The sequence below is a fragment of the Pelophylax lessonae genome (genome assembly GCF_965119305.1).
Source record: "Pelophylax lessonae genome assembly, chromosome: 7".
In the NCBI taxonomy this organism is placed as follows: domain Eukaryota; kingdom Metazoa; phylum Chordata; class Amphibia; order Anura; family Ranidae; genus Pelophylax; species Pelophylax lessonae.
In genome coordinates this window covers 148,021,433-148,046,968 of record NC_138774.1, presented here as the reverse complement: position 1 = coordinate 148,046,968, position 25,536 = coordinate 148,021,433, and the positions used below count along the sequence as shown (strand labels likewise).

The 25,536-nt window shown below is 39.0% G+C and overlaps 1 protein-coding gene across 2 annotated transcripts in view; it reads right to left on the bottom strand.

The window, feature by feature from the left end:
• Nucleotides 1-2,814: 2,814 nt before the first annotated feature.
• Nucleotides 2,815-25,536, bottom strand: part of LONRF3 (LON peptidase N-terminal domain and ring finger 3) — a 47,124-nt gene continuing 24,402 nt past the window's right edge. The window contains exons 3-11 of one of the 2 annotated variants that reach the window (XM_082263496.1): nt 24,516-24,653; nt 22,814-23,057; nt 21,150-21,237; nt 18,998-19,112; nt 15,835-15,956; nt 13,468-13,626; nt 12,070-12,232; nt 5,928-6,077; nt 2,815-3,298 (exon numbers count right to left, since the gene is read on the bottom strand). In XM_082263496.1, the coding sequence (XP_082119622.1) occupies nt 3,140-3,298; nt 5,928-6,077; nt 12,070-12,232; nt 13,468-13,626; nt 15,835-15,956; nt 18,998-19,112; nt 21,150-21,237; nt 22,814-23,057; nt 24,516-24,653 (1,338 nt within the window). In that variant the 3' untranslated portion in view covers nt 2,815-3,139. The remainder of the gene's footprint in view (nt 3,299-5,927; nt 6,078-12,069; nt 12,233-13,467; nt 13,627-15,834; nt 15,957-18,997; nt 19,113-21,149; nt 21,238-22,813; nt 23,058-24,515; nt 24,654-25,536) is intronic. The other variant, XM_082263495.1, reaches the window with a different exon arrangement.

Genomic DNA, 25,536 nt, shown 5'->3' with positions numbered 1-25,536 from the left:
GCAAGCCATGGCAAAATCGCACTGCATTTTGTGTTTTTCCTGCAGCCACAGCTAATGTAGTATGCTTGAAGCCTACCTCAATCTCTAACTGATCTAGGGTAACTTGATAGAGGTGTTAGAACTAAGTTTGCATTAACTGCATCCACCATTATTTGCCAGATCATATTGATATGTATACACATACGTTGTCCAGGTCAGTGACAAATTAATATTAAAATTGTTCGTCTTTTTTCCAATCCCCAAAGCTTGTTGGATTCTCTAAAACTCCAGCAGGGTTATAATATACAGCCAGATTAGATGTACATAGCCTTAGCGAAAATCTTCTTTAACTATGCGCCACATGACATGGTCTGTGACACAATCCTGGTCTATAAAAGTGAAATAATATTAGGATAAATGCTTTTACCTAGTGTGAACTAGAAATCATTAAAGTGGTTATAAAGGCTGAAGGTTTACTAAATGTATGCATGAAGTTAAAACATCTTTCTTTGTGCAGCCCCAATTACTTACCCCATTCGATCCAGCGATGTGCACGAGACCATCCGCTCTCTGGGGACTCTCCCTCGTCATTGGCTGAGAGAGCAGTGGGAGCCATTGGCTCCCCTGTTGTCAATCACATCAGACAGCTAATGAGAGAAGGGCTGAGGCCAAGCCCCGACTCCGTGTCTCTAAAGAAGAAATGTCATCAGCACACCAAGGATTCCTCGAAAAGGGATTTATTTTTGTGGTCACATGATAAACATACAGCAATGTTTCGGAGCCACACAGGGCCCCTTCGTCAGGCAAGTGACCAAATGGACACGCAGAGCAGTGGCTCGGGAGTGCACTTGCTTGGGTGCCCTCATTGAAAGCTACTTGTTCTGGGGGCACTCGACAGGAGGAAGGGCCCAGGAGTGCCAGCAAAGGACCCGAGAAGAGGAGGACTGCTGCTCTGTGAAAAACCACTGCATAGAGCAGGTAAGTATGACAGGTTTATAGAGCAGGTAAGTATGACATGTTTGTGTTTTTATTTTTAAAAAAATGATTCCTTTTAATATCACTTTTGGTTTTATCTGTCAGACTAACCCCCCTCTGTTTTTTGATCACTTGCAGAATGCAAAGTCCAGCCCTTTACACCCTCTCTTACATTTTAAGTGCCTAATTTAAACCCAGCTTCCAGTTCCCCATGAACAGTTACCTTCTTAGTATATGTGACATTATAAAACATGGGATATATGTGGAAAGCACCGATGACTTAAAAATATAGGGAAGGATTGGCGTTATGACGTCACTTCCAGCATTGGCAGATGTAAACAGTGCCGTGTTTTTTGCTGGAAAGGCTAAGATTGCTTTTTTTTTCTTTTATCTCAGGCTTTCCAGCCTAAAGAAGATGTGGGGACCTATAGACCCCCAGATCTCTCTGTAAAGAGGACCTGTCATGCCCTATTCCTATTACAAGGGATGATTACATTCCTTGTAATAGGAAAAAAGTGATATAAAAAAAAAAAAAAAATTAAAAATAAAATAAGCAATACGTTTACAAACAATAAACAGTACGTCATGCCCGCATATGTAAACAGCGTTTAAACCACATATATGAGAGGTATTACCGTGAACAAAATTGTTTGAATAATTGCTGCGCAAATATCGTGTGACATAAAAAGTTGCAACGATCGCCATCTAATTCTCTAGGGTCTCTGCTTTAAAAAACATATATAATGTTTAGGGGTTCTGAGTAATTTTCTAGCAAAGAAATGAAGATTTTTACATGTAGGAGAGGAGTGCCAGAATGGACTTGGGCTGGAAGTGGTTAAGTCGCATAGTACAACGGGGGGGGAAGACACAGCAATAAAGATAGTAACTTTTTCCTGTGAAAACCCATGGTCTTGGTAATGTTACACTTGTATTAATTACAGTGTCTGTGCAGCCAAAACATTTTTTTCAGTTTTGATAGAGGAGGGAAGGGTTTAACACCCCTGCCAGTTATTTTCTTTTGCTGTTTGTCTCCCATTGGGGAGATTATCCTTCACTTCAGGTCCTGCAGATGCAACAGGAATTGAAATAAAATCTTTATGAAGTTAAAGGAATTCCTTAGACAGATGTCACTGGAACGTCTTGTTTTGGTGACAACTGTAATCTTCTGAATTTCCCATAACATTCTGTTTTAGTTACATTCTGGGAAAAAAAAAACATATGACAGGATTCTAATCTTTGCCTACTCTATCCAAACCAACAAAGAAATTGCTTTGGCTATACATTTGCCTTATGCAGTCACAAGTACAACATAGATGAATGTAAATCTGAATAATATTTCCATATTATTCCAGTGTTATATATATAAATAAAATAAAATTAGCTAAAATCATTTTTGAGATGCAGCAGAAAAAAGCTTGCCACTCAGTACGCTCCTCTTGTCACTTGGCTACATAATATAAATACAGTACATGAAATGCTAACGCGTTTTGGCTATTGTAGCCTTCCTCATAACACGAGGAGTGTACCCAGTAGCCGACTTTATTTTGCTGTGAATCATATGAGTAATTGGCCACCATAGCCTGTGCACCGGTCTTTAGCATCTACACTTAAGGTATAAGCAGCTGAGCTTGGGTGTTTCTCTGAACAGGCGGTTCTAATATTTCCCTACCCTATCCAATTATAAAAAATATTTTGGCTATACATTTGTTTTATGCAATCACATGTACAGTATGTGAGCAAATTTAAATGGAATAACATAGAAAAATGTGGAAATATCTATTTTTCTTATAAATTTATAAAACAATAAAAAGGCACTAACAACAGTTTTTTCTTTGCTTTCTTTTTTTTTAAACAATGAATCAAGCACAAATAAAAGCAGAGGAAATGGTCATGAAAAATAAATTATGCATTACGGATGATCACAAATCTGTACAGCTCTGTAAAAACTTTTTATATAACAAAACTTTATCAAAATGGAAAAGCTTCAAAGAAAATATGTGTATACTGCATTTCATATAAAAGGCATCCAGGATTTGTTTTCATTCAGTAGTTGAAAAACAAAAAAGAAAAATAAACCATTAACAATAAGTTAAATTGGCAAGGCAGAAAAACCTTGCGGTATGACATACATTTCTGGCATGTGCACTATGTATTTGTCAGATGGAACGCAATGCGTACAATGTCATTATCGTGTACGTGTACGACACATAAACATAAGGACACGCCGAATGCTAGTTAAGCGATCTTTCAGTGATGTCATTGCGAGAAAAGGGAGCTGTGCCCTGCTCTCAAGAGGAAGAACAGCGAGAATCCACCAACACCATGCAGGGCCATTGGGATTTACCTAGAAAAAATAAAGGAAATGTATTTAAAAAAATGCATAAAAACTATTATGCAACATTAATAATTTAGGCCTTGCACTGGTCTTTTGTCATTATAGTCACATTTCCCTCGTTCAATAAAAATATTTATCAGCTCCTAGGCTGGACTATCTGGCTCATGAACTTTGAATTAGTTGTCCACCTGTGGTCAAAGTAATACAGGCTTTTTTTACCACTTCAGCCTCAGTGACGAACCCGTACGTCATCAGTTAGGAGTTATACCGGGATCATGGCTGCAGCTACTGGCATCATCCCGGTATCTTTTTTTCAGCTGGCTATGGGCTTTAACATAAAAGTGGCTAATTAGCCACAGGATAGCTTTTACAGGTGACAGAAGGGATGTTGTTCACCCCTTGTGATAGCAATAGAGTTGATAAAAACAAATAAAAAAATGAAAGAGTAAAGTGTAAAAACTTTTTTTTTTTATATTATAAAAAAAAGATTCCAAGCGCCTCCGTTCCCCTGTGCTCAGACAAATGCATACTTAGGTCACACATGCAAATGTAACATTGTACCACACATGTGACGCATCATCGTAAACGGTATGCGAGCAATAATTCCAGCACCAGACCTCCTGTGTAACTCTAAACTGGTAACCTGTAAAAGCTTATAAGGCGTCGCCTATGGAGATTTTTAAATACTGTAGTTTGGCGCCCTTCCACGAGCGTGTACAATTTTAAGGCATGACATGGTATCTATTTTTTCGATGTAACATCGTCTATATTCTACCAAACAATTGGGTATTATTTTGTGTTTTTATGCATAAACATTTACTAAAGTGTATTTTTTCCAAAACAAATTGCGTTTAAAAAAAAACCACAGCACAAATACCGTGTCACGTAAAAAATTGTAACACCTATCATTTTATTCTCTAGGGCCTTGACTTAAAACATATATATGTTTAGGGGCTCTAAGTAATTTTCTAGCAAAAAACAGATTTTTACATATATATCTATATATGTGGGGACTTATTATTCCTATCTGATATTCTTTTTTCATTGAAAGGCACAGTATTATCTTTAGGTTTACAAGAAAATGGGGTTCCACTTGTTCCCTAGTCATATGTTTTATCCAAATGTAATTAGTGCTATACAAATCAGTGCTATATCTTGAAAAAATACAAAGCCTGCAACTAAGACTTTATTTGAAATATAAAATAATGATAATAATGTATTACAATGTTGGTGGTCCATGAAATAACCCTGGCCCTGGGCTCAAAACTTTCCAGTAGGTAGACGACCAACACCTGTTGTTTTACTACAATGGTAATTTTATTGTTTTAACATGTCTTTTGTATTTATGGAGGTTTTTTTTCCTCTTTTCCATTTACATGTGACTAAGGGAAGATCAACTCAGGCAATCTGGCACATCAGGCACCTCAGGCAATCTGAACTGCTTTATAGCAACCACTTGGATTCAAAACAATACGGAAAAATGAGAGTTGGAGAATGCAGGAAGGGCAGGGAGGAGTATTTTTGGCTGCGGAGGGTAAAACAGACCGCCTGACAAGGTTTCCTAGAAAACATCCACATCAAATATATTCATACCTGTACTTATATGCAATAACATGCACTTTGGAAGAGTTCTATTGAAAAATTTGGAGCATATTATTTAGCTGCTTTTAATGGCAAAATGCAGGTCAACATATCACAACTGCAGTATGCAGAACCCTTTCCCTTTCTCATAACACTACAAACCATTAGAGGCTATGCTATACAAGGCCTAGGTTAGTTCTATTTTGATTGTAATATACTTTATGCCTCAGGGCTGTGAATGTAGTGAAGCACCTATGGTAACAAGCATATCTTTTAGTAAGTACAGGTGAAGAAAAAATTGAAATAGGATGAAAGAGAGAACAAAATACATACATGGATTACTTCACCTGATTGTACTTGCAGCCATGTGACAACTACAAACAGTGATCAAATAGTGAATGAAAATAGGCAGTGCCTAATTTCTCCCACCTTCCCCTCCAAATGACATCTTGAATTGACAGTTAATCAGTTCAAGTATACAAAGCTATGTGCATATGCTATTTATTTAATCTTTGCTTGGTAACGATGCACTGAAGAGCATCAGGTTCAGGAAAGCACAAATTAAACTAAACTGAAGTCATTGAGCAGCTTTCTGAAGGCCCTGTAAGCACCCTCAAGTTCAAATCTATGACTGTGTAATAACAGTTCATAAAGGGAAGCCTTTGCTAAAGGAAGTGCAGAAGCTGCCACTGCTGACCCCTCTTCTGAAAGTTCTATTTTCTTTTGCTGTTATTCTTGTTAGATGGAGCTTGGATAGATGGAGCTTGGATAGATGGAGCTTGGATTTCACTCAGATTTCCTTATCTTCATGCTTGTTCCAGGTTATTGTCTCAATCAAAGTATGAATATTTGATGTATAGAGCCAGCTGATTATGATGCCTTTCAAACTAACATTTCAAATATTAAAATTAACCAGATGTACCCATTTTCTTTATCTTTAATTTTAAAAATGTACCTTCATCAATGAGGTATTAGACCTTACCCAAGTATAGCCTATTCTAGGACCATACAGTACCACCATTACAACTGTTATCTGAATCATTATTTGATAATGTACCTGTAAATCAGAATCCTTAGCTGGCATAGGACCAAAATGACTCAAGATTCGAGTTTTCAATGCTAGTTTCAGAGTACTGAACCAGTTGTACGCCTGATCATACACAGCATTGTGCAATACACGGAGTTCCTCGTAATCTTCTTCTCTAACCTAGAAAATAAAATAAAACTATTTAAATTTCTCACATTGACATTCTGAATTCTCTGTATTCTAAAATGTAGCTTATTCACAAACTTCTACCCTTACAAAGTATATTTTCATTGTTTTATTGCAAGCAGACTCTCAAAGTATAAACAAATTCTTTTGGGTATAATGTTGTAGCATCTCACAGAACAGCGCCAGGATTTCTTGCACTCATCTTCTAGAACACAAGGGAATTGGCTAATTATAAAAACCTATCTTGGAATCACTTGTACCCTATACATTCTCCATTTGAGATTTGTTGGCACCAAATACATGGTATTGTATTACAATATACCATGGTTTTTTTAGCTCCTCATGCTTGGTTCTTGCCACTTTTAGATTAAACATCATTTCGGTGCTTCAAAATTATCTTGGACACAATAGTGACTAGAAACAAAAGCAATACTAAAAAAATAAAGCGTGAAAGTGAAGATAGATAAGCAGCCTCTGCATTCATTGTGGTGTGAAGACAGAGTCCATGAAATCCCTGTAGGCATGTTTGCTCCTTGCTTATCCATGCAAGTGACTGGGAGATGAGGGTATGCACATCTTGGGGGATGCAGGGAAGCTTTCCTTGGTGTAACTCTGTTAGAAGAGCCCTGGTGCCCAACATGTGGCCTGCTGGTGCTCGCTGTACGGCTCTTCATTTGTTGGACACCAGGGAACAAAGCTCCTAATCTATCAGCCATGTTTCAGTGCCAGCTTTACAGAAGCATGGTACAATGATACCCAAGGTCCTTCTGACATCAGGGCTTTACGCAATCAGGACTTTAGCTCGGCAGCTGACTCCATCTTCTTGGTTTTCTTTAGTCAAGTAAGCCAGTGGTCATCAACCCTGGCCTACAGGGCCCACTAACAGGCCAGGTTTGCAAGATAACTGAAATACATACCAGGTGATATCATTTGCTGCTCAGTGATTGCAGTACTCTAGTCTGCATCTCCCCAAGGTAATACTTAAAATCTGGCATATAAAGTGGTTTGTGAGGAGTAATTTTATCAAGGAATCTATGTCTGTGCCTGTATGGACTAAGTGTATTAGGCTGGCTTAACCAATAACAGCATATAAACAAAGTGTTTCTGTATAGACCACAGAAAAAAGAAGGTTAATTAGTCAGCAATGACATGTCAGGCTCTTAGTATAGTGAACATAGATGTTTTATTAATAAAAATCTTGGGGTATAATAACAACCGTGCAAGAAAATTGTTGGTAAAATACAATCAGTGCAGTGACAAGAAACAAGACAGACAAGACATTAACATAAAGTGACAAAAAAACCGGCCGGCTTGAATTTGTATTACTTCAAGTGGTATAAATATACAATCAAGTGCTTTATCAGCATAAATATTCTTGAAGGGACTCCTTAGTGAGCAAACGGTCGCCAATTTTGATTGGTAACTATGTATGGGCAGTTAGTATTATCTGGTTGCCCCAAAAAAGCCACTAACATTCTTGGGCGGAATACCCCCCATCCCTGCCTCTACCGAATATATCAACAAACACCACGCTAAGTGGCTTTTTGGAGCAACCAGATAATACTAACTGCCCATACACAGTTACTAACTGCCCATACACAGTTACCAATCAAAATTGGCGACCATTTGCTCACTAAGGAGTCCCTTCAAGAATATTTATGCGGATAAAGCACTTGATTGTATATTTATACCACTTGAAGTAATACAAATTCAAGCCGGCCGGTTTTTTTTGTCACTTTATGTTAATGTCTTGTCTGTCTTGTTTCTTGTCACTGCACTGATTGTATTTTACCAACAATTTTCTTGCACGGTTTTTATTATACCCCAAGATTTTTATTAATAAAACATCTATGTTCACTATACTAAGAGCCTGACATGTCATTGCTGACTAATTAACCTTCTTTTTTCTGTGGTCTATACAGAAACACTTTGTTTAAATACTTAAAATCTGGCCTGTTAGTGGGCCCTGAGGACCGGAGTTGAGGACCACTGAAGTAAGCAACTGGTGTAAAGTTATATCCTTCAAGTGGATGGGTACATTGGGATTTGTAACTAATGGGAAGGGCACTGGAGGGACTCTGACTAATGGGGGAGCATTGTGACTCAGAACAGGGGCAACTTTAACTGATTGGCAGAGTGGGCTGCTGTGAGTGATGGCGGAAGGGACAGCAGCTACAGTAGGGGACAGGGACACAGGATGCTTGATGGCTGGGGACATTGTGATAAATTGGGGAGGTACTATGATTGACTGGGTACTGCTGTGGTTGATGGGGCGTGGGGGAGATGCATGGCTAATTGATGGGAAGTAGAGAAACTGATGGGGGGGTCATGCTGTGGCTGATCCTAAATGTATTTAAACCAGTAATCCCCAGTTTCCAACAAATACACTGGTTATTCTATATGACATTTGAATTTACTTCATAAACATTAAACACTTGCATAATCTAGCATATTGTTATTTTCAGCTTTCAGCGCTCTCACACTTTGAATGATAATTACTCATACAACGCTGTACCCAATGAAATTTTTGTCATTTTCTTTCACACAAATAGAGCTTTCTTTTGGTAGTATTTAATCACCACTGGGTTTTTTATTTTTTGTGATATAAGTGAAAAAAGAGCGTAAATTTTGAAAAAAAAAGCGAAAATTTGTTTTAGTTTCTATAATAAAATTTTGCAAATAAGTAATTTTTTTTTCATAAATTTAGGCCAAAATTTATACTACTACATATCTTTCTTAAAAATAACCCAAATTAGTGGTTATTATTTAGTCTGTGTGAAAGTTATAGAGTCTACAAGCTATGGTGCCAATCATTGAAAATTGATCACACCTAATCACACCTGATGTACCGACGGCCTATCATTTCTTGAGGCCCTGAAATGTCAGGACAGTACAAATACCCCCCAAATGACCCCGTTTTGGAATGTAGACAGTCCAGGGTATTTAGTAAGTCGCATGGTGAGTTTTTTGAAGTTGTAATTTTTTCCCACAATTTCTGGGAAAATTAAGAAATAATTTTTTACACAAAATTGTCATAACAACAAGTTATTTCTCATACGCAGTATATGCATACTTGCAATTACACCCCAAAATACATTCTGCTACTCCTCCTGAGTATTGCAATACCACATGTGTGAGACTTTTCACAGCCTGGCCACATACAGAGGCCCAACATGCAAGGAGCACCGTCAGGTGTTCTAAGAGCATAAATTACACATATAATTTCCTAGCGACCTATCACACTTTTGAAGGCCCTGGAGCACCAGGACAATGGAATTACCCACAAAATGACCCCATTTTGGAAAGCAAACACCCCAATGTATATTCTATGTGGCATAATGAGTCTTTTGAACATGTAATTTTTTCCACACGTTTTTGGAAAACGTGGAAAGAAAATGAAAACTTTTTTTTTTTTTTTTTTACACAAAGTTGTCAATTTATAAGATATTTCTAACACATAGCATGTACATAGCAAAAATTACACCCCAATATACATTCTGCTACTCCTCCTGAGTATGGCAATACCACATATGTGAGACATTGTCACAGCATAGCCACATACAGAGGCCCAACATGCAAGGAGCACCGTCAGGAGAGCAGAGGAATGAATTCATCAGTTGGCTGCTACCCCTTTACTATTCAATGACGCTGGAGTGATCATTCTTCTGCATACCTTAACTGTAACAATGACAGTAGTGTAGTGTAAATGTCCTGCCTGCTCTGTGTGCCAGGTCTATGAAAATCTTAGAAATTGAAAAAATGTAAATCTTTTGGCATAAAAAAACGGCTACCTTGAGGCTGGGTTCACACTGTTGCGAATTGGATGCAGATTTCGCTGCATCCAATGCGCATGACAGGAGACTGTGTTCGGCTCTCAATGGAGCCAGTTCACACAGATCTGTGTCAGCTGCAGACCCGCTTGCAGAAAAGTCCTGTGCATCTTCTGGTCCGTTTCAGATCTGAAATCAGTCACAAATTCAGGCCTGAAATGGTGCACGGGGACACACCGGACCCCCTGCTGCGAGCCGCTCTGAATTCAGTGTGAACCCAGTCTAAAGGAATTTCATCTGTGTATTAAGATGCACATATGAATGCAGACTTTTCAACAATGGCTTCTCTATACCACATTTTCTGTCAAACATCCTAAAAGTAATTGATTTTTATATATTCTATGATGTCCATTTATAAAGCAGTATAAAGGCCTATTGTGGCCATATGATTGCTTTAAAAAAAGGGCTCATTTATATTTATATAGCACAATGGTAACATGCCTGATGAAAGGGGTCCTATGCCTATGCAGCCTTGAATGGCTGCACAATATGGACTGGGAGGTCATCTCTTCAAAATTCAGACTTTAAAATAAATATTCATGGTGTTCTGGCAATATATATCCTCTATGATACGACAAAAGTTAAGTGTTTTCACCCCCCCCCCCCCATCTTCAAAAATCAATATATATATATATATATATATATATATATATATATATATATATATAAATTAATAATTATAATATATGAGGATTGGGATTTTACAAGCATCCAGACTAATAATTGGAACTGCTGCTTGGTAGTGGGTGGGCATTCCCCTAGTGCGATGTGTTTTTATCATCAATGTTTAGTGATCTGTTCTTTCTCTGTTCTCTTAAAGAAGAGAGCGTCTCGAAACGTTTTGGAATATGAGAATACTTTACCCAAGCTGTTGCAATGATCACTTTTTTAACAGTTGATCACGTATCATTTTTTACATTTGTCTATGTCAGTTTTAATTGATGTGTTATATATGTGACAATGAAAAACATTTTCTTTATACATATCCTCTATGATTTATACTGGTTAAGCAGCAGTTGTTTCAGTACCCTTTAACTTCAGCACCTTTTTCAGCATGAATTGCAATGGGAATGTAAAAGGTATTGCAAATGTGCTACGCATATTGAAAATGAAGTGCTGAGGGGAAATGAGCCAGGTTAAATGACCTGTCAGAATTCTGCCTTGCTTTGTATGCTCGAGTTATGCCCCGGCCATAATGAAATTATTTTCAGTGTAACTCTGGGACAATCTTGCCATCTATATAAATTTAAAACCTGTATAAGTGTAACATAGGAGACCAGTTGTTGCTGTGACAAGGAAGCTGGGGGACTGGAAAGTCACATTAGATATTTTATGTATAGCAGCTGATGAAGCAGGGGTAAAGAGATATAACCCACAGTTTCACTGCTACCATTATGGCCTTTCTAGATATCTTCTAACATTCAAATATTGCATGTCTAACAGAGAGAAGATCATTCACAGATCTTACTGTAAAATTATTAGATTTCTTCATGTACAACCAGCGTTCATGAACCTAGTCATAGATAACTACTTTCTCCTAAATACCGTATTTATCGGCGTATAACACACACTTTTTTCCTCCTAAAAATGGAGGAAAAAGCAATAATGTGTGTTATACGCCGATATTTAAAAAAAAAAAAAGGCTAGGAAGCAGCGCCGAGAGCAGAAGGAGGGGGAGTCCGAGCCAAGGAGAAGGAAGGACGAGCTGCCATAGGAAGTCCTGCCTCCTCTGCCGAGACATGTGACGTCTATCATAGGCGGGACTTCCGATGACAACGAGCGATCGTTCTCCCTTCTCCTCGGCCCGGCCCGCCCCCTTCTGCTCTCGGCGCTGCTTCCCGGCCTTTTTAAAAACTGATCGTGTCAATGGTGCTTGCGAGGCTGCATTAGTGGAGACTGCATTGCTAGAGGCTGCATTGCTGGACACTGCTTATAAGGCTGCATTGCTGGAGACTGCATTGCTGGAGACTGCTTATGAGGCTGCATTGCTGGACACTGCTGATGAGGCTGCATTGCTGGACACTGGTGAGATGTCATTTGATTAAAAAAAAATGTTCTGAGTTCAAAGCTGTTTATTTTAAATTTTAAGCTTTTTTCCTCAAATTTCTCTCCTAACATTGAGGTGCGTGTTATACGCCGATAAATATGGTACTAACCTTTTCATCCTCAATGTACTCAATATCAGCTGTGTTGTAACCATCTCTTTGACTGTGCTGAATAACTTTAAACCTTCTTTTTCCAATACTGTCCACAACTGAACGACCATCTGAAAAGAACTCTACATTACGGATCTCCAAAATGCATCCATAATCTGCAAATCTAGAAGAGGTATTAAATCAAGAGGTCAGTTTAAGTGCTTCTTCATATTCTATAGCAGGGATCCTCAAACTTTGGCCCTACAGCTGTTGCGGAACTACACATCCCATGAGGCATTGTAAAACTCTGACATTCACATGACTAGGCATGATGAGAATTGTAGTTCCTTAACAACTGGAAGGCCATAGTTTGAAGACCAATGTTCTAGACAAATAGTCTGTTGGTCACTACTCAAAATGCATTTCATATAATTTAGAAAGAGGTATCATCACTTCTAATTGGGAATCTATGGATTTTACCAATGTGTTATTTAGAAAGCATCCTGAGTGTATTATATTATAATTAAAAGAATGTAAAAAAAAAACAGAACATATATATTGCAATGACAAACAGCCTTTAGTAACAAAAAAAAAAAACAAAAACCAATAAGATAGAAATCCGCTTTTATTAGTAGAGAACTGTGGGGTAAATAGACTGACAATATGATTTTTGGTTTTCTGTGACTTGCTGTTTACTACTGTGGTGTGCAATAAATGCCAATGCATAACTACTGGTGAATTTATTACCTGGCCCTGGCCAGTTAAGACAAAAAGCCATGCACTTGGAAAATAATTTTCATCCTTTGGGGCCCATACTAATTAGAAGTGCCCATGTGAAATCAGACGACATTACCACAAACAAATCCTAGATTCCTTTAAAGAAAATCTAAAGTGACATACATTTACCTGATCCATGGTCAGCACAGCACAGCTGGCTACTTCTAGTGCCTGCCCATCATTAAATTTCCTCTACATTTGCTTGCACATTTTGCATCCTAGGCTGCTCTTGTACACACAACTAAACCCAGGATCCTGGTTTGAGAGCCCGAACCAACCCTTTCCGTTTTTCAAAGCTCACTATTGATGTATTTCTATGATGAGGCCTTTTTGGCCAATAGTGTCAATTTAGTTCTCCTTTACCATTTTCTGCATGTTCTCACCTTATTTCCACATACTAGAACAGAATGGCGTACCTGCCAAAGGGATTTTTATTCTCAATTTATTGCATTTGACTGCCCCTACTGATAAATATTCATAGTTATTGATATCACCTTCTTCGCAGTGTCCCCAAATCTAAGTTAGGGAATATATAGTGCAGGGTATTGTATTCAGCAAATTTATTTTTCTGTACCCATGGCATCCTCACCCAAATAATGTGTGAGAAACAGAGAGATGATAGATAAAGCCAAATTTGCTCACCCTTTCACAGAGTCACCAATGCACATGCCAAATTGCTTTGTTCCAGTTTCCATACATCTCCGAATCATCAAACGATAACAAGGTTCGAATATGTGCAGAGGACATGGGACTGTGGGGTAAGCCATGGTACACACAAATATAGGGACATTTTTGTTCAAGCTTGTAAAAAGAAAAGAAAAACTTTTACAATTAGTCATAATGTTAAGACTTGGTGTAAGCATTTCTACGACTGGTTCTCTAACAAAATAACCATAGAAAATGCTATATGCAACGATAGTAAATTAAGGTCAGTGTAAGAAATTGTATATTTCAGAGGAAAGCCTTAATTCCTATTTCAATCTTTTAAAAGTAAGTCTTTAGCCCAAAGGCTTACACCCAAACATGCAACATTATTTAAAACTGGGTTCAAGCACGAAATTCTGTATCCACAAATTCTATTTTAAAATCAAACCATTTTGTATATTTTTTTATTGATTCTTGCAGTTTGTGCAGTTCTACAATGGTTGGACTGGGTATAAAATTAAAATGATTTCAATAGACGTCTTAATATTATGTTCAATATTGCTGTTAGCTAATGCAGCACAGAGAAACTTATGGTCTCTAGGGAGTTTGCACAGTGGGATGATTTATTAAAAACCAGAGCAAACACGTTACATTCCATAAATAATTAACAAAAAAACTGGAGCTTGGAAAAAGTAAGAAGGCTACAGATTTATTGTTCATCTTCATAGATTAAAACTGAACTCCAGGCAGATATTTAAAAAATTACCATTTAAGTCAGCCATGTTTTTCTTTAAAAGAATATTAAATGCATTTTTATATACAGCTACCATAAGCACCCGAATCTCGCTTGGTATCAGCCCCTCAACCCCCTGTACAGCATCACTGAAACAGAGAGTATCAGTATTCGAAGCCCATCGGGTCCTGCTGCATGCACATATGCTGACAGAAGGAGAGATCAGAATGAGCTTCAAGTGTTTTGCTGTTCCTTCAGTGTACAATTCACAGGCTGGGGGCAGAGACGTACTGTACATACTAGTCAGGTGGCAGATAAAGTTCATATATGTGTTTTGACAGAGTTTTAACTGTGTAAGCATTCATTTGTCGGGAGTTCAGCTTTAACTCTTCTGCTGCCAGAGCAAATTTTAAATGTTTCACTTCCACGTGTTAAGAGCGCCCTATTTAGCTTTAAACTTATCACCAACCCCCCCCCCCCCCCAAAAAAAAAAAAGAGGTACAATTTTGTATGCCACAATGTTTTGGTTCAAATGTTTGAAAATAACCTTAAATTAATTTTGGTGCACACAAACAATACAAGTGCTAAATTTTTGTAGAATATAATAAAATTGATACTGTTGAGTAAAAATTTGGTAAATATGTGAATTCTCAAAATTATGACCACTACTGAAATAGTAAAAAACAACTACACCCAAAATTGTATATAGGTGACACTTTGAAAACCTCTACAGCTTAACAGTTTACAGTTAACCATAAATGATGGCCCTAGCATTATTTCTATCACTCCAGTGTGCACAGGTATAACCTAAGTGTGGCACAAAGGACTGTGCACATGCATCGTAGATGTGCATGTTTGCACGTATCAGCACTCATGGGGGAGAGGGCTCACATATTTTTGTTTTCCTATATTTTAAACACTTAACTTTGTTGCCATCACATAGGGGCTGAGAAGGTCTCTTAGATAGCATTGTGCAGTTACAGGTTCTTTTTATACAGACATCAGGGGTCTAATGGACCCTGCTGCCTCCCCTGCACTGTGACTGAGCAGCTCCTCTTTTATACATTTACAGCCGGGATCTGATATGTGATAAGAGATTGGAGAGCAGATGTTCCTCATTCTCTCCCCGCTTGCTATCCTGAACCCTTTTTTAGGGGGTCCTTCTACTTCCTGGTTGGGTGAATTTTGGTCATCATCATTGTGCAGCCTGAGGGGACCCCGCTGCTAGACAGCCACTAGGAAGTGTCCATGAAACCCAGGCATTGGATGGGCACCTAAAGAAGGACCCTCCTCTACAGTGAAGAAGGGATACTTGGGACCTGACAGAACATGTCCCAATGGAATTATATAAGTAAAAGGAGCTTTTATCTTATCATTAGAAAAAAAAGTAACATAGCAAATTTGGGGAGGAGGGTTATTTCTCAGAGTTCTGGTTTCTATGAGAGCAGCTCCATATTCCTTTTTTTGTTTCTCAAAAATCAAGGCGAATAATAAACTGTGGAACTAGTTTGAACACCCCATCTGAGACTTCAACTGTATCAGCGACAATTATGTGCTCTTTGTAAACATTACATTTTGTTAACATCAAAACTTTATTAGAATGACATGTCTGTGTTCCTTGTGTGACTTACTTTGAAAGCTCTGCTATCTCCTCCTCATAGATTGCTTTCCTTTCTTTAAGTTCCTCAGGGAAATACTTAGCTATTAGATCTTCCATCAGCTCTGTTTTACAGAACTTTCTCACCGCCAGATACTGAAAGAAACATAAAACAGAATGAAAACCACTTTGGAAGTTGTCAGTCATAAGACAGTGTATGGTTCCAGCTTTTTATCCCACAAAGTAAAAACACATATACATTCCAAGTGTTCCTTTAGCTACAGCGGTAGACCGCTGTTCTGTCAGCAATGAACACAGGGCTCCTGTGTTCCTCCTATTTAGAAACACAGGTACCTGTGTTCATTCCATAAGTACATCCCCCACACAGATAGAAAGCACCCCCTAGGGACACATTTAACCCTTTGATCGCCCCTGGGGTTAACCCCTTCCCTGTAACAGTGCATATTTTTAGTACTGATTACTGTAGTAATGTCACTGGCCCCCCCAAAAGTGTCAAAAATGTCATTTAGGAGTCTGATCTGTCCGCCACAATGTCGCAGTCCCGCTAAAAAACGCTGATCGCCGCCATTACTAGTAAAAAACAAAATAAATAAAAATTACATAAATCTTTCCCCTAGTTTGTAGACGCGATAACTTTTGCTCAAACCAATCAATATACTCTTACTGGGATTTTCTTTTTACCAAAAACATGTAGCAGAATACATATTGACCTTGTCAGGACCCAGATCTGAACCAGCAACCTCTGCGGTGTCTTGTAGTATCTCTTCTGGCTGAGCCAGCCGAGATGTTGGGCTGCTCCCTGGCTGATTCCTTTCAAACCTTGCCTTGTGTCTGCTTTCACTTGAACCTTGAACCCTTTCCTCATCCCTTGAACTTCCTATTTAAACCATGCCTTTGAACTTCCTATTTGCCAGATTATTGTACTCTTTCCAGCCAATAGCCTGTTCTTGTCACGGCTGCTGTGGTTTGTATCTTCACTACCAACCTGCAACCACTTGTTACCGACCTTTGGCTTGTTTGCTGACTATGCTTATGCTTGATCCCTACCTGCTATATCTTCTACTGGACCTCAAATTGCTCACCTCCTGGTGGGGTGATCCTGAGGGCCAAGACCTGGTACTAACAGGCAGCAACACCCCTCTCCACCATCAGGTAATCTGGTGAATACCAGTTAGTGCGTAGACCCAGTACCTCAGGAGAGCTTGTATCATCTGCCAAGGTGACCTGCATGTATACTTATTCTGCTGGTTGGTGGGAGCTCCTCCACCAATATAGCTACTGGTCTCTGAGCCTGACCCCTGTCTAGGACACCCCTGCCCCCCCCCCCCTTTCTCCAAGTGAACAGACTGACAGGAGACTGTACTGTCAACCGTAAACTCTTTTCTGTGAGGACTGAAAGTTCAGGGAAGCAGCACTAAGACAGCAGGAGCCAGCAGCACTGGAAGTTGTAAACTGCAACTGTTGGGGTAAGAATTTTAACAAATAGTTTACTGGGAAATGTTTTTTTTTTTTGTGATTAGTGTTGGGAGCCAAAAAAAGCCAGGGGTTTAATACTACTTTTTAAGTATTGCAGGGTAGAGTGTAGGAACTACTGAAGATGTCAGCACCCGCCTAGAAGGCTTGAATTGCATGTTACTGGGCACCTTGGGCTACAGAGCAACCACACACACACTATTCAACTTTTTTTTAAATGAAACCGGGTAGAATATTGATACAATCTATACACTACAGCCCCAAGTGCACAGACCTGAATTCTAATTCTAAATAGACCAGAGCCTTAAGATATCTGGAAAACCATGGACTGTGAAGTATAGGACTTCTGGTAAAGCAGGGCTGAACAGAGAAAACCTGTCACCTGTGACTGCCGCACATGCAACAATCAGTAGATTGTTCTATTTAAAAGGGGTCAGTCCACCCAGATGTGATAGCTTAGTCATCGGTAAAACCCAGTTAAAAAAAGCAAGATTATTGCTATAGTCCCTGATTCTATTCCTGTTCACTTTGAAGTTCCTGCACACATACATTGCTCAGCAGCTGTTTGTCGTTAATTGAAACATCTACTCATAACGCCCACTGAAGGTGTGCAGACCTGGGAACTTAAAGCAGAACTAAACCCTCCTATCCTTTATAACCGCGTAAGGCTGGCCACACATTATAAAATTTTCAGTACAATTTTCTATAGATTAACTTTCAACTATGTAGTGCAAGGGCCTGCCTAATTGGATATAATTGAAAGTGTTGTTTAGTTTTGACCTCATATTATATGATTTTTGGTAAATCTAAAGGAAAACTGTACAAGGAGATTGAACATGTATGGCCAGGCTAAGTTGCCATCTGAGTCTCTGATCTGTAGCGGCCATGCTGCTGCACATGTGATTAGTTATGACACCAGCCATTTGATGGTTTGACTGGTCAGTTTAGAGCAGAAGCAAATGTGACAGTTATTTTTTACAGAATGCCTAGAATATAACTGTTTGGGGAAAACAGGTTAATTGATGAGTTTAGTTCCACTTTAAAGTGGTTGTAAATCCCTTCATACTGTATATCCAGTGAAGTGACTGGCTTCAGGTGATACACAGAGATTTAACAAATCCTCCTACATCAGTGGTACCTGTTTATCTGCAGTATTCTCTTCTCTACATCTGTTCAAAGTTCAGAATTTATACCTGTCTGAGCGTTTAAAGCTGCAGAGCTCAGTGAGGAGAGCTTTGAGAGCTGATTGGAGGGGAGGGACACACCCCCCTTCACACAGCACATAGTAACAGAGCTGAGAGCTCCCTCCCCTGTCACCTTTTTTCTCTTAGTGTCAGGAAAACTTGTTAGAAGGGACTCATGCTGAGAGCAGAGAAACAAAGTAGCAGACAGAAAGGACACAGTGCTCTACGTTGAGACAAGTACACACTTTAGAGGGATATGCTTTGTTCATATTTCATATTGGAGGTTTACAACCAATTTAAATTCAGAGAAACTGACAGCTGTTTTCACTCTTTTTAATGGACAGGGCTTTTGCCAAATGGATGTTTGTGAAGAATTATTTGGGATTGTGTTTGTATATTCCCAACAATAGATCCTCCCATGTAAGAGGCCATCTTTAGCCCTCAGTAGCTCACTATTGTGGGGTTTAAAGCTTTAAATTACCTACACACATTCAAAGAAACTTAAAAGTTTAAACCAACCTCACACAAGTCTTCTTTGCACAATGGACACTTCGGGTTGTGGTCAAGGCATCGTTCAAGACACTTTAGGCAGTATGTGTGTCCACAGGGAGTGGTGACGGGCTCATACAGCAACCTGAAGCCAAAAGAGTAAAAAGAGAAAACAACAATACCTTGCACCAAGTAAATGGAAGGAGTGGATTCATCCTGAATTTACAACAGAATACACCATACTGGCCTAGTGCCAGAAGGTGCAATAACAAACTAAAGAGTCAAAGCTGAATAAGGGGTTCTCTGTATGTTTAAGTGGGTAAAAGCCACTACTACGGCACAGACAGCATCAGTCACCATATTACCTTTTAGTTCTTTTCTTGATCTGAATGTGACATTTGTGCTGCCTGAAAAGTAGAACTGGGTTAATTCCAGCTTGGATTGTAGACTGGAGACTGGGCAATGGGTTATTAATTAGTCTTCCGAAAGGAACACAGTCTACTGATCCTAAAGGAGGAAATGCACCAGGCATATAGTTTAATATAATCTGTCTGCCAGTGACGCAGACATGCAGCTGAACCCTTAACTATTACCAGTGGGGTTCTTGTGGTGCCCTTAGACTGGGTATAATTTCTTAATATCTCCTTTACAAATGTGCTTTGCTTAATGACAAAATGCAAAGGAAAAGTGCATATTTCTGCAATGACCAATGAAAAGCTGGCCATTCATTTTACTATACTTATGCATCCAAAACTGGTATCTGATTGGTTTCTATGAAATACTGAACAGCCATGAACCTGGCACTAACTTACTTTATAAATGTTAGGCTTTGAAACAAGTTCAGAAAAGCAGAGCAAAAAGCAATTTGAGAAGTATAAAGAATTAAATCAAGAATTTCTCAGCCTAACTCCAGCCATGTTTTTTTTATTTCGTTTTGGATAAGTGGCAAAGAGCTAAAATTTTGTATCTGTCTGTGACCACATTGAAGAGATTTTACCTTACTTTCTTGTTCCTCTTAGGCCCGTACAAGGAGTAGGGTGTGCTGGCGTTACTGTAACAAGTGGCGCATACAGCAATAAAAGCATTGTCAGAAGTTCTAGCCCTTTCTCACACTATTACAACTGTTTCACCATTAAAGAGATTTCTTTCACTTCGTTTTCTGACAGGAAGTGAAGGCAAATTTTCCCAATACAGCAGACAATAAAAATCTAACATTTTCTAATGCTTTGCTCTATGCAAAAAGAAATAAAAGATTTTGGCTGGAGTTGTGCTTTCAATCATCTGATGATTTTAAAGGAAATCCATCAGAAATCAAAACCCCTTGTACGAAGGCTCAGATGAAAGTTGCTATTTCCCAGCTCATATGCTACATACTAGCCCTGGTAGTGTAGCTGAACCACTTAAGGCCCGTACACACATACCGACTGTCGGCCGTAAATGTTCGGCCAACGTCCGATCGGCCGATTGTCGGCTTGTTAGTATGATGCTTCCAACAACCGACTGCGACTTTTCGGCCGAACAAAATCTGGTCTGCATGCTATAAAATTTTGTTGGCCAACAACAGAACGGCCGATTATTCGTCAGTCAGTACAGATTTCGGCCGACAAACATAAGATGAGCAAGACTGGGCATGCTCAGAGAAGAAAAAACACACGGAAAGTAGACCAGAACATGACATCACTTCTGCAGTTGGTTGTTGTTGGCCGACAAAATTCGTGTGCAGTCTAGAGCACATTTCAACCAACACAACAACACTGGACAAAAGACGGCCGATCGTTCGGCCGACAATCGGTGCGTGTGTACGAGGCTTTAGTCACTGCCACAGAACTATTATGAGATCGGTGGGTTAAAGAAAGGATACTTCCATCAAAACCTTAAAGCTGAACTACAACTGGCCAGGAAAAAAATTCATGAAGATCTTCTTTAATACTCAAATGTTTTTCTTTGTGACAAAGCCTCCTTAATTTGAAATCTGGTGCCTTCTGCTGGTTAATGCACTGAGCACACTATAGCCCTGAGCATTTATTCTCTTACTGAATAACACAAATTTCCAGAACATTTTAGCTATAAAGGACTTCTTTAATAACTAATATAGATAAATTCTAATTGCAAAATTTGCAGTTAAATACGATCACAGATTGGTTGTGTTGTCAGCAGCCTATAAAGAGGAATAAAGGGATACCTCATGCAGAGTGAACACTCCAAGTCTGATGAGTCCACAGGTGAAGAGACAAGTAAGCTCATGTCTGCGCTCTCATTCATTGACACATCTGTAAAAGTTAACAAGTACAATATATAATTATAATCCATTAGAAGGTATCCATTAATGAACAACATATTTAGAGACAATTAGCTGGACAGTATCAGAATCCAAATTCTGAGGTCCATTTGCAGAACAACCCATAGTCCATCTTTACCCAGGTATTCAATGAAACAAATAATTGGAGTTGTGAATTGGAGTTTAATAAAAACAGTATTCATTTAGAAACCTATAAGCCATAATTGAATAAAGAAGTGTATGTCAATTTATATACCAAGAATAAACTAGCGTATCTGTAGTTTGCTATAAATCAACTGCTTAAAAAATTAACATAATCTGCCCCCATCTACATTCAAACCGTCTTTACTGGTCCTTTAATGTGATGCTCAGCCGCCATGACTATTGGTTTTACAAGGCCAAGCGCAACTTCCCAAGAAAAGTTGAGATTTTCAATAAAATGTTAATTGCCTACAGTAAAGCTACTTTAAAATGTTGCACCCCTATTGCTGCTTATTGCCCTACATACATTTTACCATAAAACACAATTTAAATAAATTTTCTTTAAGCTTAGCTATGCTTTCACATGGCCACAAAGCTTTGACTCATCTGTGTAAACGTGTGACTTGTGGAAAGGAATTCTCTCCAATTCATCTGTGAGCTGGCAGTCTTTTTTTTTTTTGCAGAAGAGACATTTAATGGAGTTAATTTACTAAAACTGGAGAGTACAAAATCTGGTGCAGCTGTGCATGGTAGCCAATCAGCTTCTAACTTCAGTTTGTTAAATTAGGCCCCTTTCACACAGGCGGACCATTCAGATCCGCCTGTCAGTTTTTTTGGCGGATCTGAACAGGCCCCCCATGCATCCCTATGGGGCATCGGATGTCAGCGGAGACATGTACGCTGACATCCGATCCATCAAATCTGGATGGATGGAAACCCTATTTTCCATCCGTCCAGCGGATCGGATGGGATCGGATGATTCCCCCATAGAGATGTATGGGGCTCTGACAGCTGTGTCTCCGCACACAGTGCGGAGAACAGCTGTCATTCTCCTGCTCAGCGGAGGATCGGTGGATCGATCCGCTGCTGAGATAAACGGAGTCCGTCCGACGGACACACAGTGTGAAAGAGGCTTTAAGACGAAACCTGGAAGCTGATTCTTTCTATGCAGAGCTGCACCAGATTTTGCACTCTCCAGATTTAGTAAATCAACCCCTATGTCTCTTCTGTCTGTTCACAGCAACCCTCAGAATGGAAACTGGCAGCTCAGCTCACAGCAGCCATCTTGATCCCCGTGCACCAGACTGACTTGCTCCTGTGCATGCACTGGAGTAATGTCATTCTGTGCCAGCCAACAAAGATGGCCAAAAAGGAGAAGATGCCATCTCTGGGGAGAGACTGTTGGAAAGGTGAATATTGATCCCTTTAGTTCTGCTTCAAAAGAAAAAAAAAAAAAAAAAAGAAAAAAATCAGTCACTACTAGAAAGTTCAATCAGTATTCCCTTGTTTGTATTGTTCTTCTTAACAGTACATAAATGAAAGCATATAATTAAATCCAGTAAACTCGAGCAGTTATAAATTCATACCTGTTTTTGGTAATTTGCTGGGCAACTCTGGACTTGTAACCTCGCTTGTATCATTTTTGCAGAACTTTCTTTTTAAAGTGTGACATGTCAGTGAAGTTTTCAGGCGTTCCTCTGAGGACAAGGTGTCTGCGCTGTGGCCTTCCTTTATATTTTCTAAGGTCTGCAGTGATTTCCGCACACTGTTGCATCCGGTGGAAATAGTTTGCTCAGGAAGAATTACGTTTTTCTTATATTCCATGTTAGACTAATCAGGAAGAAAACACATTTTTTTAATTATATTATATAATTTAATAGATTGTATGCAGTAGCTTTTAAATGTGATATGTTATTTCTGGAACTGTGCTTTAGGAGGCACCTATTTGTCATACCTGTATTATTCTGCTCTAGCACATGCCTGCTCTTAAACTGGGAATACATACAGATTATTTTCATTCAGCCTGCAGACTGATAGAAAATTATCTAACAGATGCCCCAATCCGCAATGTACAGCATAAATTGAGGAATCTCCCACTGTATTCTAACAGCTGTAGCCGGCGCCTGAATGCCCGACCAGCAGCCACATCTGACTGGATGCAGCCGCTGTTCAGCCAACAAATTTCTCTCCGGCTCCTTCAATTTTTGATCTGAAGGTTGTCAAACAGAATGTCGCTGACAGGGCTACCCACCTAGTAAATTTTGTATAGTGTGTATCCAGCATTAATACCCTTTCTTTGGCACCAATTCCCATAATGAGAGGGGTTTCTCTAATTACCACTGAAATAATCTCATTGGACAAAGCATGAAAGCTGGATGGGATGCAGCACAGAAAAAAGGAAAGATTTCATGTTTGGTGCAAAATCTAGTGAGTGTATGGAGATAGAATATATGTCAGGATTTGTCCTCACCATGGAGTGATGTAGAATAGTAATAGGGAAGAACAGAAGTATGTTGATTGAACAGATCTTTTCTCACAGTTTGTAAACAAATTGAGAAGCTAATGAAAACCTAAGCTATTAGGCCCCTTTCACACATACGTTTGTCCGTTCTTCATCCATCTGTTGACGGACATCAATGCACCTCTATGTAAAAACGGATGACAACGGATGATCATCCGTTAACATCCGTTTTCATCTGCTTCCGTCAATGTCCGTTTTTTGGAACGGATGAATGCCCTATTTTTCATCCGTCAAAAAAACGGATCGGAAAAAAAAACGGATGTAAACTGACAAATGGTCCGTTTTTCATCCGTTTTATTTTTACATCCACTACCAATGCATAAAACGGATGAAAAAAACGGATGGAAAAACGGATACATTTTGACGTGACTGAACTGATGATTTGATGTGACTGAACTAATGAACTGAACGGACCATATGTGTGAAAGGGGCCTTACTTAAAAAAAGTGTTGTTAGCAATGATATAGTGCAGGCAAACAGTTCATTATTATCTGCTATGTTATGACTCCAGCACTTTCTTCTAGTGGTGAATAGAGCCTACACCCCCCCCCCCCCACAAACACACACACACTCGTATTGGACAAGGAGGAAGCCTCTCACAGTGATGGGCCAATAGAAATGGGAATCCATAAGTAGAATATATCAATGATACAGACATGTGCAAGCACCTCTACCTGCTAACAGCTTTCTTTTTTCAGTTTGTCACTTTGATGAAAAGGTTTCCTCTCATATTGTTTATTCTACAAAAAGTACCCTGTTATTCTTACCTGGTATAACCTATAATTATTAATGCTGGTGTCTGAGCTTATATGACTTCCTTTTAACCTTGATGGATGTGACATCGATTGAAGAACTTCTGGAAAGTTTCCTTGTCTGTGTCCAGGACTTAATATATTAAGCAGCAGCTGTGGGCATAATAAAAGTAGTGGTCACTATTTATAAAAGCAAATGGGTATTGTGCCAGGTACACCACATTACTACACTATAGCAAAATCTACTCTTTAGTGGACAGTTAATGACAATAAAAGGGTCCCAGACACAGTATACTCTATAAATTAACTTCCAAATTCTGCCAAGACTTTTGTTTGGATAGAGTGGGAGCAGTTTGGAACTTTGCATATTTCTTCTAGTTAAAAAGGAGAGTGATCTATGGAACCAGTTTAACCACTTTACCACCGGAGGATTTTGCTGTCTTCCGTCCAGGCCACTTTTTGCGATTCGGCGCTGTGCGACTTTAACTGACAATTGCGCGGTCGTGCAACGCCGTACCCAAACAAAATTTACGTCCTTTTTTTCCCACAAACAGAGCTTTCTTTTGGTGGTATTTGATCACCTGTGCGATTTTTACTTTTTGCGCTATAAACAAAAAAAGAGCGTTTATTTTGAAAAAATAACAATATTTTTCACATTTTTTTATATGAAATTCCCCCCCAAAAAAATGTAAAAATCATTTTTTTTTACATTTTTGGCCAATTTGTTTTATGCTACCTATGTTTAGTAAAAAAAATCGCAATAAGCGTATTTTGATTGGTTTGCGCAAAAGTTATTGCGTTTACTAACTAAGGGAAAGATTTCTGTCATTTTTGGTGTTTTTTTTTTTTAACGCGTAATGGCGGTGATCTGCGATTTTTTTTGCGGGACTGCGACATTGCGGCGGACAGATCGGACCCTTGACTGACATTTTTGACACTTTTGGGGGTACCAGTGACATTTCTACAGTAATCAGTGCTATATATATGCACTGTTACTGTAAAAATGACACTGGCAGGGAAGGGGTTAATTTTATTG